This window comes from Genypterus blacodes, unplaced genomic scaffold (genome assembly GCF_046128005.1).
Source record: "Genypterus blacodes isolate CSIRO-AG114 ecotype Tasmania unplaced genomic scaffold, CSIRO-AGI_Gbla_v1 ptg000005l_1, whole genome shotgun sequence".
Lineage (NCBI taxonomy): Eukaryota > Metazoa > Chordata > Actinopteri > Ophidiiformes > Ophidiidae > Genypterus > Genypterus blacodes.
In genome coordinates, this window is record NW_027466819.1 from 2,314,770 (window position 1) to 2,329,326 (window position 14,557).

General features: G+C 50.4%; 1 protein-coding gene across 1 annotated transcript; it reads right to left on the reverse strand.

Moving 5' to 3' along the window:
* Window positions 1-130: 130 nt before the first annotated feature.
* zzz3 (zinc finger, ZZ-type containing 3) lies at window positions 131-14,440 on the reverse strand. Its single transcript, XM_076148350.1, has 12 exons — window positions 14,315-14,440; window positions 8,135-9,842; window positions 6,040-6,178; window positions 5,466-5,613; window positions 5,259-5,371; window positions 4,563-4,634; window positions 4,143-4,244; window positions 3,757-3,852; window positions 3,510-3,659; window positions 2,661-2,786; window positions 2,346-2,446; window positions 131-1,904 (listed from the first exon to the last, which is right to left on the reverse strand). The coding sequence occupies exons 2-12, from the start codon at window positions 9,775-9,777 to the stop codon at window positions 1,760-1,762; spliced, it is 2,835 nt and encodes a 944-aa protein (XP_076004465.1). The 5' UTR covers window positions 9,778-9,842; window positions 14,315-14,440; the 3' UTR covers window positions 131-1,759.
* Window positions 14,441-14,557: the final 117 nt, after the last annotated feature.

Sequence of the window (14,557 nt, forward strand, 5' to 3'; positions counted from 1 at the left end):
GTCTTTGAGGCTGGAGCGCGAGCCGGCGGCGCCATCTGGTGGTGAGACGCGTGCAGCGCAGGCAGGTCCGCCTGAAGGAGAGGAGACTTTCCAGCATATGTAAACAGAAGAAGCATACAGGAAGCGGGTGTAGAAACACTATTTTCACATACTTTTATTTCCACTGTTCTCCTCTAGTATTTTTTTTACATTATTATTTTTTTTTTTACATAAGAACAGACTGTTATACACAGATACTGAAGCGGGGCAAAGGGGGTGAGGGAAGGAGACGAAAACCATACAAAATGGTGTCTACTCAAGCACAACAAAATCTATGTGTATAAAATTGTGTGGGTCGTTTCCACGGCGGCGGAGGCACCAACCACTACCTCAATTCTTTTTAAATAGATTAATAAAAATACAATCTTTTAAATGGACCTTTACATGAATTGCAAAATTAAAGAGAATCTAGAGGCATGATGACAGACTGACTGACTGACTAAGGACGATGGAGGTCACCGGCCCCACGCAGGAAAGGGGCGGAGCTGTGGCCACGTTCACAGGTGGAATTCCCCAGAAAAACAACTTCTTTTTTTTAAAAATGGCACAGAGCAACTAGCGCTGGTTACTTTTCACCGTATACTTGGACACTCAACATGGTCGACGACGACGACACACATCAGGGGGGGGGGGTTGGGGGGGAGAAAGAAAAACGGCCTTCGCAAATTTTTCCCATACGTTACCGTTAGCTCGCAAAATCTGCCTTCAATCAACGTTTGCTCTCTGCGTTGTAGTGCTTCCTTCGGGTTTAGTGGAGAGAGCGACGTGTAGCTGAACGGAAACATGACAGTGGGTGTGTGTGTGCGTGTGTGAGAGAGAGACAGAGAGAGAGAGAGAGGGTTTGATAAGTGATGGGTAAAGAGCAGCGTGGTATGACAGTAGGTCGGGATGCTCCATACTGACATGGTGCATAAATCCATTTAACACAAACAGGTCTGTTGATCAATAAAACTCCTGTGTCTGATGTTCTACAGTCTGAAGTTCCATTGCCTGAAACATCGCCTAACATCCTTCGCCGCAGCCTCGCTCCCGCTAAGGAAGTGCGACTCATAAATACTCAAATCTAACGCATACCTACCTAGAACATTTGTCACTCTTGCATAACACGGAGACCACATACACACACACACACACATACAAACCACCTGTGTATGTCAGTTGATTATTTTAAGGTCCACTATGACACACACGGGGGTCAAACACGCGTTTCCATTAGGTGGGCGCTTCACCAGACTGATCAGTTTTCAAAGCAGCACAGGGAGAGATTACTGGAGGGAGGAGGGGGAACAGAGACGGCCCTCCTGGAGTCACAGAGCTCGGGAATGTCGTGTGCCTTCTGCTTTTTGTTTTTAAAAATAGTGTGTGTGTGTGTGTGTGTGTGTGTCTGTGTGTGTGTGTGTGTTTTGTTTCAAATCACAGATCCATTGATTAACCTGGCGGAGGGGGAGCGGAGCCCCTCCAACTCTGAGGAACCAACATGGCCGCCCGTGCTGGAGTCAGGGAGGCCAGTTACCAACAGCCCCCCCCCCCCTCACACCAGCAGCACTGTGGTCTGCTCTGAGGCGCCCCGGCTGCCTGTCTGCCTGCCTGCCTGCCTGCTGGCCTTCCTGCCTGGCGGCGGGTTAAGCGGTTATCTTGGACTTGGAAGATGGAGCCATGCACAGAGTGGCCTGTGGGATATGTGGAGAGAGCCTGGAGCTACGGGCGACCTCTGACCCTGTCATCTGTTAGCTGGGAAGTAGTTAGGGTCCAAGTAGTTGTAGCCTGTGTTCTGTGGCAGGCAGTAGTCCCGGTCCAGAAACGTGTCTGACTGGTAAACGGGCTCCAGGTGGTGGTCCGGCTTGTGGGTCTCTGTCTTGAACAAGCTGGAAGAAAGAGATGAAGAGGAAGAGTCAGAGGAGATCGTCGTGGCTTGATCAAACACAGCTGAGTGTAAAGATGCATCGATCTATAAGCATGTGATGTAACTCCATCCATCACATAGTTCAAAACTATGATGTATTCTGTGAAAAAGTAAACAAATAAAAAGTCAATCCCCCTTAAATCTTGTTCCACCTTAAATCATTCAGACTCTCTGCATGTTTCCAGAGTGCCAGTTGGAAACGCAGTGAAGTTTAAAAAACATCTGTTGTGACTAAACTGGATCAAAATGATCAAATCAACCCAGAGTGGATATTACAGCATACTGAGGCGAGGAACAGTTGGAATGGGATCAGATTCATCAGAGCCAGAACTTTCTACTTTAAAGTCCAAACATCACAGAGGAGTTGTGTTTGTCAGTGGAGCTGTGATGTGATGGAGCTCACCAGTCTGAGCAGTTGGAGCAGAAATCAACCGCGTTGTCCTGGGGACAGTCCTGACAGTGCCACCTCACACCCTGGATGGGCTCCATGCCACAGACGTCACACTGCGCACAGGACACACACACGGACAGAGACACACACATTAGCCTTAGGACACATTGATGGCACTTTGAAAAGAACATCAGTGGACTTATTTTTGGAAAATATCATTCGACTGCCTGACTGTATAGAGGGGGGTGGGTGTGTGTGTGTGTGTGTGTGTGTGTGTGTGTGTGTGTGTGTGTGTGTGTGTGTGTGTGTGTGTGTGTGTGTCTTCACCTTATAGCCTAGGTGCCGCACCGAAGCGGTCTCCTCCTGGATCTTCCGTTTCTTCATCCTCTTCAGCTCCAGCAGCTCCTTGTACTCAGGCAGGTTCCTGAGCTCCACAGGGATCCCCTCCTCGTCCTGTGTGGGCCGGCAGGAGAACACGGAGACGGGAGGCAATTTAAAGATCATTAGTGTGCGCAAACAAATCATCTTCACCTCTACCTCACCCAGGGGATCCATCCTGACACAGATATTACCTCAATGTTTCACAGCCTACAGACAAAATGTGGCAACTTTATCAGCAACTTCACCAAAGATACAACTCTAGACTTGTTTGTGTAGCCGTGTGTTTGTAAGCAAACATGTTCTCTTCCCTCTCCGTCCTGCACCCCAGCTCCTGAGCCTGTGCCTACACACACACACACACTGATCTGGAGCCTAACAATGTCAAAGGTCGACACATTTGCCCTGCAGAAACTTCCACTCCGTCCTGCAAACGAGGTGGTGAAGTGGAACGTGATTGCCGGCTGTGCTGCAACACCTCGGCTGTGACTTTGCCTCTCTGCGGTGTCAGAGGTTTGGTTAATGTACCGGTCGAGCCGACAGCCTCAGCAGGGCACCGCGACCTGGCTTTTCTTAAAGGTTACGACCATCAGAGGCACAAGGAGGAAATGTCACCGCAACAGTCAGCGGACAAGCAAAGCAGACGGAGAGAGGCCGGGCTGATGGAGAGGAGAGGGGGCGAGCGTGAAAAAGAGACCTCTAGGGGCTTTGAAAGGGGAAAAAAGCACTAAGAGAGAAAGACAACAGAAAGGGCGAGAGAGGACATATGGCGAGAGGGCGACGCGACCGCGGACTGACCGAGTCGTCGGCTGAAGGGTCCTGCACACCGCCATAATACGCCGAGCGCTCGTCATCCTCGTCCATGAAGACCGGAGGCTCGTAGGAGGTCAGGAAGGTGGAGGGCCGGTACAGGTGCTTGTTCAGGTGGTGCTGCCTCTTACTGGACGCCTGAGGACCACACACACACACACACACACACACGTTACACACCAGGCTCATTACCCCCCCATCAGTCTGGTTCGTGCAGCAGCAGCGTGGCCGTTACCTTCTTAGTGTACATGCACATGTTGGGGGTTCTTCCAGGCACAGGGATTCCGGCTTTAGTCAGTTTGATGAAGTACTTCTGAACCCTGCTGGCAACCTGCAATGTGTTCACAGGGAAATGTCCTTGTTCATTTCCAACTGAGGTACGACAGCGTGAAGTAATTGAGGTCACACACACACACACACACATTTGTCACTTATGTAGCCGGAGGGTGCAATTATCACTCAAATGCTGCCTGCAGTACGTCTGAGTGTTTAGAAGCAAAGTCAAAGCTCCACATGGTTAATACATCATCACAGACTAACTTAGAGAGGAAACCGCCGCACAGCCAGCCCACAGAACACTCAGTGATGCGTCGGCCATGTTGTTTCCTCCCCGTGACTCACCTGCTTCGCTGTGCGGTTCCCGAGCTCGTCTGCGATCTTCTGCCACCTTCTGGACTCCACTTCCTCCGGAGGAAACTTCACCAGTAGCTGTTCCAGTTTTTTCTACAAAACAAACGGACGGTCAGGAGAGATGGTGTCACAGCCGCGTCACTGAGGATCCTGGAGGCCGACACGCTTTAATTAAAGAACGCCGCCTTTGAAACGGGGTTCATAGTTTGATGGCAGACGAGGGATAAATGAAAGTGAGCTGATCTGCGAGGCCAGGCGGCAGCAGAGAGCAGCAGGAGAGAGAGTGCAGAATGAAAATCAACCTTTTGTTGTCTGGAGTGCAAACGTTTCTGTACCTCAGCCTTTATGCCTCACATGTGCTCACAGGGAACAGTGACAGAGTGACAGGTGCGTGCGTATTCAGCCACTTACCTGTTCCTCCACGGTCCACAGCTGGTTGAATGTGTCAGGCTTGTTTGGGTGACATATCCTCCCCCGGATCATCTGTGGAGAAGAACGCACACGGGTGACAAACATGTTAAAAGACTGACGGGGAAAGCATTTGAATTGAACGCCGCGTGCTGAGCTTCCCGCCGCGGCGAATGTGTCGGTTTGACGGGGGAAAGGCAGGCTGTCTGATGAGACTGGAGACGTGACGGCGAAGAGGGGAGAAAGCGGCGCCCTCCGCCGACAAACACCAACTCGTTAGGATGCAGAGTGGCGTCTGGCTGAATGCCAATGTACCGCCGCAATGGAAACGGGGAGCGGAGCGGAAATAATCACATTTGTTTCAAGTTGTTTGTTCAGTGCCCCGGGATCAGGACAAAGTCAAATCTCACCGTGCAATAATGTGGAGAGACGCACGCCCGGCCGCGCACGGCGAAGGCAAATAACAGGAGGGAAGCAGAGGAGCGGAAAAGGTGGACTCCTCATGTTTCCATAGATACCGTCTTTTGTGCTCACATGAGCTGCATGCGTAACCGGCGAGGAGTGAGAACAAGGGGGGGGGGGGGGGGAGGAGCGACACACCAACAACCTGAACATGTGCCTGGCAGGAGACGGGTGACTCACTCGGGGACTGGATGACGGCGGCGCCTTGTTTGTGCGACTGGCTGAGAGGAGTCCTACCTGTGCTTGCCTGCTGTTCTCCAGGGCGTCACTAGTGGGCAGTGAGGAGTACATGGTGGAGGATTCTCCTTCCCTTTTGGGCTCCACGGGGCTTTTTGGTCGAGCGGGCAAACCTGCAGGAGGAAAGGAGTAGAGGTGTTATTCCACACGACGAGAATCCACATTATATGAATCCAGACGGCGTGTTGTCTCTTTATTTCTACTCGCCCTGGTCAAAGATGAGCTTCAGTCGCCTGGTTTTGCGCTTCTTGTCGCAGAATTCTCTCTCAAAGTCGCCCAGTCCGGAGGTGTACTGCTCCCAGGCGATGTCGGGCAGCTGGACCACCCGCTGAGGGCAGGGCAGGCCCAGATTCACCTGACAGGACAGAGGAAGGGGGGATCGTTACACACACGCACAAGTTTAACATCAAGTACTTTTAAAGGACAAGCTTTTATTTTCTGGCCACTATCAAACCTGATCTAACCTGCCTGTACGGATCCATCTATTGATCTGCCCTGATGAAGTATAAAAGATGTATTTGTGGTGTTTTGATGAGGAGAAAGAAATCAGTCAGGCTGTGAAGTCGCTCAGTACCAGAGAACACTCTGTGACAAGATGGGATCATATTGACACTGAGGACTGATGGGCTCTCTGCCATCGACATGCCGACGTGACAGATGTCAAAATGTATTTCTCACCAAGATCTCTAGTACCATCGCTCAGAAAGAGGCCCTATATTATCCTAAACATGTCTGTGCACTAATCAAGTGTATAAAGGAAAGGCGGTTTGTATTTCCTTACCTGTTTCTGCAGCTGTTCCACGAAGCCGATGGGCTCGCCGAGCGCCTCTCTCTGTTGGCGGGCCAGAGTCTCCAGGTCCAGGATGGCCTGCGTGCGCTGGGCCTCCAGAACGCCAATGGTCTGCAGCAACCTCTGATAACTTGACACAGAGGGGAGGCGGAGATGAGACGAGTCGGGACACTTTACATTATTTAACCTGACACTCTGCCGCGCAGCTAAACTCATCAAACTTTCAGACCCCAGATACATAATTCAACCACGGAGCACAAACTGTAATAACTGTAGACGGCATGAAGCGTTCTCTGATACATCATCCGTCCGTCCGTCTGTTTCCAACCACTTATACAGATCTCTGTTTGCCCCTCCGTCTAGTTCCAATTAAGAGTCTTCACAGGGCGGGGGTGAAGCCGATGTGACAGCCATCAGACGACGGTTGGCAGTAGCTCTGGGCCAAGCCAACTCGTTCAACCAGCCATTTTGGTACGTACGTAAGCAGCGGGAATTTTCCACTGAAGGCGGCAGAATGACTCCAGACAAACAATGACAGCGTGTGAAGAGCAATGACCTGATTAAGGATTCTGCAAAATACACACTCCAACTTTCAAGTACATGGCAGAACCTTTTTGCGTGGCGGAACACTTTGTCTCTGCTCCGCTTGAGGAGACTTCAGCACTGCAGAAGTCTGACCTTTCCACTTGCACCCTCAGGGGTGACAGGAGAGGTGCAAACAGAGCTGTGAGTGACTAAGTGTGGGACTGAGTCAGAGGCCAGTTTACACAGGGAGCTGCTGCTGGTTCTACATGGTTACAACCCAACGCTCAGGTGCTCAGCCGAGCGGAGCGGATCAATCTCCTCTAACGCGCCGCGAATGAAAAATCAATGCAGAGGACACAATTAATTTAAGCAGTTGCCAGTTAGTCCGGAATCCCTCAAGATCGAGTCGAACGTGGAGGAGAGCGAGCCGTGTTCATCGGCATTCAGACGCCGACACGTATTACTGTACGCTTCCTGTTCTGTGGTGATTCAAGCCTCGGGTCGATGCAAACGTTGTCAGATGAACAGAAGATCGCTACGTTCATCTGTTGAAGGGAGAGAGAGAGAGAACCTCCAGGTGTCCAGGGTCTGGAGATGCTGGGTCAAAGGTTGAGTATGAAGCCCAGCTCATAACCTAACAGGGGGAAGTGTAGCTCCCTGATACACACGGTGAGTATGATGAAGACTTAGACTTAGAGTAAAGAGGGAAACAAAGTCCCCATGGTGGTAAAACCTGACTATAATCTGTCCTCCACACATTATTATTCCTAATGTCATTTTTTTCCATATTCAGCAGGTGAAAGTGCTGACTCATGCCTCCTCTCTGCATTGATTTAAGCTTTCACAAAACTCTTTCCCTCAGCACAACCAAACTGTGGCATGACACAGAATCTTCCCCCAGATCACATTACACACACTGTGAAACCTTCTCCAGACCTGAAACCCTCTCAGTCACACACACACATGCATCAAACACGCCACGGCCCCTCCTCCAACATACGTGCAACATGCGACCAGCTGACCTGCCTGGGTGCGTTTAGAGCCTGACTGACCACAGCAGGTGACCCGCTCCTCAGCCATACGCATACACAGGCCGCCAACAAAACACACACACACACACCCCCAACACTGTGACATCCATTTCCTGTAAAATACTCAAGTTACTGTTTGGGAGAGAATAGAAGCAATCAACACAGTCATTTTAACATCTAATCTCTCAGGGCTTTGGAAAAGTGACAACTGGCAGCTAATTCACACAATCACAGCACAAAACAGAAGGTGGAAATGAAACAACACACACACACACACACACACACACACACACACACCTTGTACTTTCCCATCCCTCTTAGCACATACACACACACACATTCCAAATGAACTCAAGTGCATCTCCGGTTAATACAAAACCAGACAGAGTGTGTGTGTGTGTGTGTGTGTGTGTGTGTGTGTAACCGAAAGATAACAGAAAATAATGATCAACGTGTTCAGAAGCAGAGCAGAACATGAGCATAAGGGCAGGAGAGGTGAAGATCTCCATCCCCCGGGAGGTCACACGTACTCTTTGTTGTGTTTCAGAGCCAGGTGGTCAGACTCAAAGTAATACACGTCGGGTTCCTCCTCCTCCTCTTCCTCCTCCTCCACGGCCTGGCTGCACCTCGGCTCCTTGCTGGTCTCCTTGCCGTCGAAGAGCACGCCGTCTTCACCGCCCGGCCCGTCCGCGGGGTCCACAGGAACCAGCTCCTCGCTCGAGAGGCCCATTGCTTCTGAGGGAGCAGGTTCCTCCACGACGGGGAAGTCCTCTTCTAGCCCGATGACCACCTCCCCCTCCTCCCTCAGGGGGCCGTTGTCTCTGGGAGGGGAGTTGGGCTTGGAAAAGGAGACCTTGCCACCAGTGGCAGCTCTCCTGGGTGAAGTCCTCAGGGTGTATCTGTGTTCGTAGGGCTCTGTGAAGGAGGGGGGAGTGCCTGATACTGAGGGGACGCATCCTGGCTCTGTGGGGGAGGGGGTCGGTGCTAATGGGGGGGTGGTTTCTCCTGAGTTGCTGTTGTTGATTGGGCTGTTGTTCATGTTGGTGGTAGCGGAGGAGGTGGAGGCGGCGTCTTCCTGCGCGGGTGTGGCCGGCCTTCCGTTGGTAGCGCTCTCGCCCTCCGTCACCTGCTCCTCGTGAGCCAGACACAAGGTCTCGCCCACCACGTCCACCTCCAGCTCCTCCACCTCCTGCTCCTTTGCCACTATCAACTCAGGTACGGGATCCTCCATAACGGCTTCGAATGTTGTTGCGGGCGAGACCGGCGATTCCCCTGAGCCAGAGACCTCCATCTGCCCCGGGACAGAGTTTCTACAAGGCACAATGGGGTCCGGGGACGAGGGAGCCCCCGCCTGGCTCCCGTTAAGCAGCGAAGCGCAGTTGGTGACGGTGGGGAGATTTGCGCTAGGCTCTTCAGCGAGTGTTCTAGGTTCCTCCCCTCTACTCTCTGTGAGTCCATTAGAGGCTTTGTGAGCGTTCGGGGGCTCCGCTGGCCCGTCACACTCCAGGTGACCATCCTCCGCCTTGTTCCCCGTCACCTCGACCTCCGCTTTACTGAGGACAGGTGAAGGAGGAGCTGTGTTGCTAGAGATTTGGCTGGGAAAATCTTCACTACTGTCATCCTTACTGGGATCCGAGACGGAGGCCGGACTATCGACTTTTAGAAGTTCGGCGTCCTCCTCGGGCCCCTGCGACCCTCCGGAGCGAGAACACCGCTTGGCCCTTTTGATTTGAGGAGAGGCATCGTTCGCCCCTTTGCCTCTGTCACAGTTCTCCGACTTCTCCGGGCTAATGTCTTTTTCCAAACACGACACACCCCGCTTCCTGGAGCCGGCCCATTGCTCCGTCTCAGGTGAGGATGCCTTGGAGTCCGTTAACTTTCCCTGCAATGAAGTCTGCTGCTGCTGCTGGCTGTCCTGCTTTGTATCCTGTTTTGTGTCCTGCTTTGAATCGTATTTGATGTCCTGTTTGGTGTCTTGCTTTGTGTCGTGCTTAGCATCCTGCTTGGCATCCTGTTTCTTCTTCGGCGAGCGAGCCCTGGGCAGCGGAGACACGGACGTCTCCTCCGGCTGAGCGATGCTTCGGTTCCTGAGGGTTCGGCCGCAAAAGTTCTCATCCAATCCATTGAGCCCCACTGATGACCTTGTGACACGCGAAGAACGGGACGCGGCCATACTATGGCGAGTGCCTACAGCCTCCTCATCCTGGTGCTCTCTCCTCTGCAGCAGAATGTGGGCACCTGGGAACACACAACAACAACAACACATGTGCTTCAGTAGGCAGAACAGTAGGTTAACACGGGGAGACTTTACAGCTCAATAGTGGCGGTAGCGTCGCAGGTTAGTCACAATTCACTGACCAACCAAGTTAAAACCAAACACAAGGAAGGTACCCCGAGGCGTTCCAAACAAAAGCTTCCAAAAAAGCCTTTGTTAAATATTGCTCAGGTAATTTCTCAGCTCTCACCAGAGGGGTATTGATTTCTGCTGTCGTTGTAGCTAAGCAACACCTTCTGTCCACAGGCAAAACTAGCTGACTTATGCCCCGGCCTGTACAAAGAAAATACATTGAAAAGGTGCGAGATGTTACACTGACGGGAGACAACGCGGGAAGGAAATGAGGTCAGGGCTTCAATCCGGCCTTAATAACCAATCACTCACTCCGTCTATTCCAACACGGCGGAGGGGTTGTGCATTTGAGACTCATTTTTTTTTTGTCTGGAAAGAGATAAAAGTGACTGAAGGAAACGAGGAATAATTTTATAAATGAAGAGCAGCAAATAATACAAACGTGGATCGATTAAAGTCGGGCCAGGAGGTTCTGCTTGCCTTACAACCAGAAATAATCCAATAAACTGTGTCATCGTTCTGAATTCAGGCCAGAGGGCATGTTTAGTCATTTCTAGCCAGAGGGGTAAACCGTTTATTCTTTTACACACACAAAGAAAGTTCACAGATTTCTGACACGGCCACTTCACGATAATTCTCCCATCCAATTCAGCGGAGATAACACTGCAGACTCAGGTTGGGCAACGTCCACCCGGCCCGTTGTTTATCTCTCTACAGCAGGTAACCGGCGCGGCAACAGGCGGCCATCCTTCCTCATGTGATTACACACACACACACAAATTGAAACACAAACAACAGAAATCTTTCAACGGCTTACAGGCTTAAAACTGTGGACGACTATAAAGGCTACGGAAATGACAATTAACTTTATGAGGCGTTGGGAGGCACAACAAACCCTCCCTCAACCTGTGCTGCTCCTGCTGCTGCTGCCGAGACATCTTAACGTCACGTAAACAAAAATGCCGGCCCGCCCTGCGTGTCGTTTTATGACTACGGCTGGAAAATTCAAAGAAACACCCCGGCATTACGCTCCCGCCTGGGACGGCAACCAATCTCACTAATTACCTAATTATCAGGCAGATCTTTTTCTATTTAAAATAATCTATTTGACAGATAAGCAGCGGCGGCGGCGGCAGTGATTAGATTCTGCAGCCGCACTCGGTGTTTATTTCAGCATTTTTGATTTGGTCCACACCCAAAGGCGGTGGAATAAACCAGAGGCAAAGTGCTGCGTATGGAAAAAAAAGCAACCTATGGCTGGCAGAATACTAAAAACACAACAGCAATACGGCTCCGCAGCTTCAAGACCAGAAGTAATAGAGCTCCATAAAGGCGAAGAACAATAAACGCCAATACCTTCCCTCACTGCATTTCATCTTTATACTCCTATTTGCTTTTAGCCTATAGGCCGCCGGAAAGGAAACAAACGCCACAATCCCAAAACTTAGCGGGTATGTTGGGTTATTATGAAACACAAAATGCCTTTATTACAGCTGAGTTATTTGTGTGTGTGAGCGGGGGGGACCTGCTGCCAAGTATCCAATAGAAAACAAGCGGTCACTGCTCCGTCTCATGAATCTGACAACAGAGGACAATAAAAGAGAGCGGTGACATGGTGGAATTGATATTGAAGTGACATTCGGGGAGCGATGATCTCACCGGTGTCGTCTCAAAGAAGATGTGACGTGGCCGTGCATCTTAGAGGGAAGAATATACAGCATCAATTAGCACCGTGTTACATTAATTCATGGCCCGACCTTCGTCAGGAGTGATTAAAAAGCTCCCTGTCGCCGTTCGTGGGACAATGCCTCCCATATCCTCCACTGAGCTACCACGGCGACATCAAAGACACAGGCTACGCTTGCTACAAATACATGTTCCTGATATTCCTAAAGGGAGCCGGGGAGATAACAGTCACCTGGAACAATCACTAGCACAGGCACATATTACTCACACGCTGCTAAAGACTCCAACTGAGAAAGCTAATGTGAGTTGTCCATGCATAAAATAAGGGGGGGCAAAGAGAGAGAAAGTGAAAGGGGGCAGTGGGGGGAAGGTTGTTTACACTGAGCGCTCATCCTCACAGCCAACATGACAAAACTAATTAAGGCAACTCATCTAAACTACAAACCTCACCACCACTACAACGTTCACTAAACTACCCGGGTTTCAAAGCCCAAATTCAAATTGATGTAATAAAAATACTGAGGTCTGTTAAGTTGTCTAGAAATATATAATCACCACTTCATTACAATAACTACCATGTGGGTGACATCCCAGCAAAGATTCATGATAAGTCATGGGGCTTAATGCTGCCTTAAGGCGCCTGTAGTAAATATCAGATTTACAAGTCTTGCGCAAAGGAAGAAGCAGTCCATGTAAATAGTTGGTGGGTATGCAGAATATCTGGTTCTTAACCTGCACAACGGCCGCAGAGGCTTTATATATTTGTATAAAAACTTCCCTGAGGCAAATCAACAGCAATCTGCCTGGAGATGACGGTGGTGTGCAGCAGGAGCCCAGGGAATATTGCCATATAAATGCCAAACAATGTTCCCAAATATTATTACACTATGAATGTCAAACCAGATAAGCTTTCAACAACAAACCTCCTTTTGATAGAAAACCTTTGAACCAGGTGATGCCCAGCTACAGAGATGTCTTGTGTATTTAGACGGCTGGAGGAGATACGACAGCAGATAGCAGCGATGACTAACCAGAGGAAGAGTCGCCGTGTATTATGAACTGAAGCACAGGCTACTCCTTTAATCTAAGGAGTCTGTTTCTACAGAGAGCCAAATACAGCCAGGTCAACAAACCCCCCATAAGCCCTGCTGCACCGTGAGTGAGGTTTGAAGACTCCTGCAGGTCTGTGTGCTCCTTGATCTCAACTTTGCATCCTGACATGCACTACATCCGCTCCTGCTATATTTAAAAGGGCATTACTAGAAAAATGCCAAAGCAAAATGTGTTATTAGTTAAAGTATCTACCGGAGCAGACTTAGTCAGTCCACTCCCTGTCCTCCTCTACAGTGTGTATTTAGTGTTGAGGTGGTGTTAACATGTCCAGGCTGCATTATTATCACCGCCATGTGTGATCAGCATGTAAACACGACACCCCCCCTACACACACTCTGAAGCCTTAAACTCTATTGACATGGATACACACGCACACCACATTGTGTTGGTTACTGCTGTAGACTACGAAAGCATCATGCTACGGTTGAATACATATATATTTGAATTGAGGAGACAGTGTTAACTGAGATATAATCAACACAACAGGGTGCGTGTGTGAGTGTGTGTGGGCACGTTACCGCCGAGCTCGGTTGTTGTGGCTCCGTTCTTAAACTTCCACGGGGCCTACTGGCAACACAAATCCACGGAATGCTACTAGTGTACATAGCGCTGAGAAAGGTTCGAATCCCCCCATCCTGCCCACCAGCTGCCCGGAGCTCCACGACAACTAACTCACTCACAGGCACGAAGGTTCCCGTTAAACACGCCGCCGCCGCTACACGTGCCGCCGGATAAGTTACCGTTAGTTTGCTGCAGGTGAACAGTAAAGTTCAGAATTAAAGGTCCAGTGACGCGCTCATGAGCAGAACCACGACATGTTCGCGACCTGGCAAACAAGCTACATGTTAGCACGGGGAAACTTCCAGCCAAACATTACTACACCTAGCTTGCTAGTTAGCGGGGCTAGCCAACTAACTTACCGTTAGCTGCCCAGCTAATTGTATGCCATTAACGCTTGAGACACCAAATTGCAGGCTGTTGCACTCGCGAAATTCAAATAACGTCTTAAACACTTCATGTGACACGCAACTTGTGACTAGAGTGCAGTCTAACCGAGCTGGTTTGTCTTTCGTGTGAACGACTAGTTAGCCGAGTGGGCTAATATTGCCATAGCTCGATGTTTAGCCGAGTTTTCCTGGTAACTGCAGCGAGCTGATGAGAATCGTGGCGGTTTGGCGATGTAGCACCTTCTTAGCGCCGCTAGCTAGCCGGTACACACACCACAGCCGCCCTTGTTCCAGTTTAGACAGGTTTACCTCGTAGCGGTGCGGGTTAACGACGTTTACGCGTTAACCAGTGCCTACAGAAGCAGTTAGCATGTTAGCAACCGAGCAGCACCACGGAGATTTACAACTAGCTTGCCGCTGCTGTTAGCCGCAGAATGCTAACATTAGCTAGCTGATTGTTCCGCGCACAACTTTGCGATGCGTTTGTGTACTGAACAATGCCGCTCGGATACATTTAAGGAGAGTTAGTGAGCTCAAGTTGTATCGTTTGCTTTATTCTAAGCGCCGACCTGGACTTTGACTGCTAAAACTGCTTTTGAAGCTGAAGAATTACATACCTCACTTCCGTACATTTGCTGCACGTTCGGCAGCAGCCATGTTTTCACCCAGGCAGTCAGCTCGTCGGGGTGTGTGAGCCGATGGAGCCGCGCTCGTCAGAATGCAACAGTATACAGCAGATTTCGCGAGGCTGAGCGCACCGCCACCCCGCCGCGGTCCGCTACCTGCGCCCATAACAATGGATCCATGCGGCCTCACAAGACTCGGGGACGAACACCGAGCAGGGAGGGTTTGGAGGCTCC

Bases quoted from the DNA above. Each gene is read 5' to 3' on its own strand.
- zzz3 (XM_076148350.1), bottom strand. From the start codon at position 9,777: ATGGCCGCGTCCCGTTCTTCGCGTGTCACAAGGTCATCAGTGGGGCTC. The intron at 5,614-6,039 runs GTAAGGAAATAC...CTGTCCTGTCAG, and splicing joins TGGAACAGCTGCAGAAACAG to GTGAATCTGGGCCTGCCCTG. The intron at 5,372-5,465 runs GCGAGTAGAAAT...TTCCTCCTGCAG, and splicing joins GAAGCTCATCTTTGACCAGG to GTTTGCCCGCTCGACCAAAA.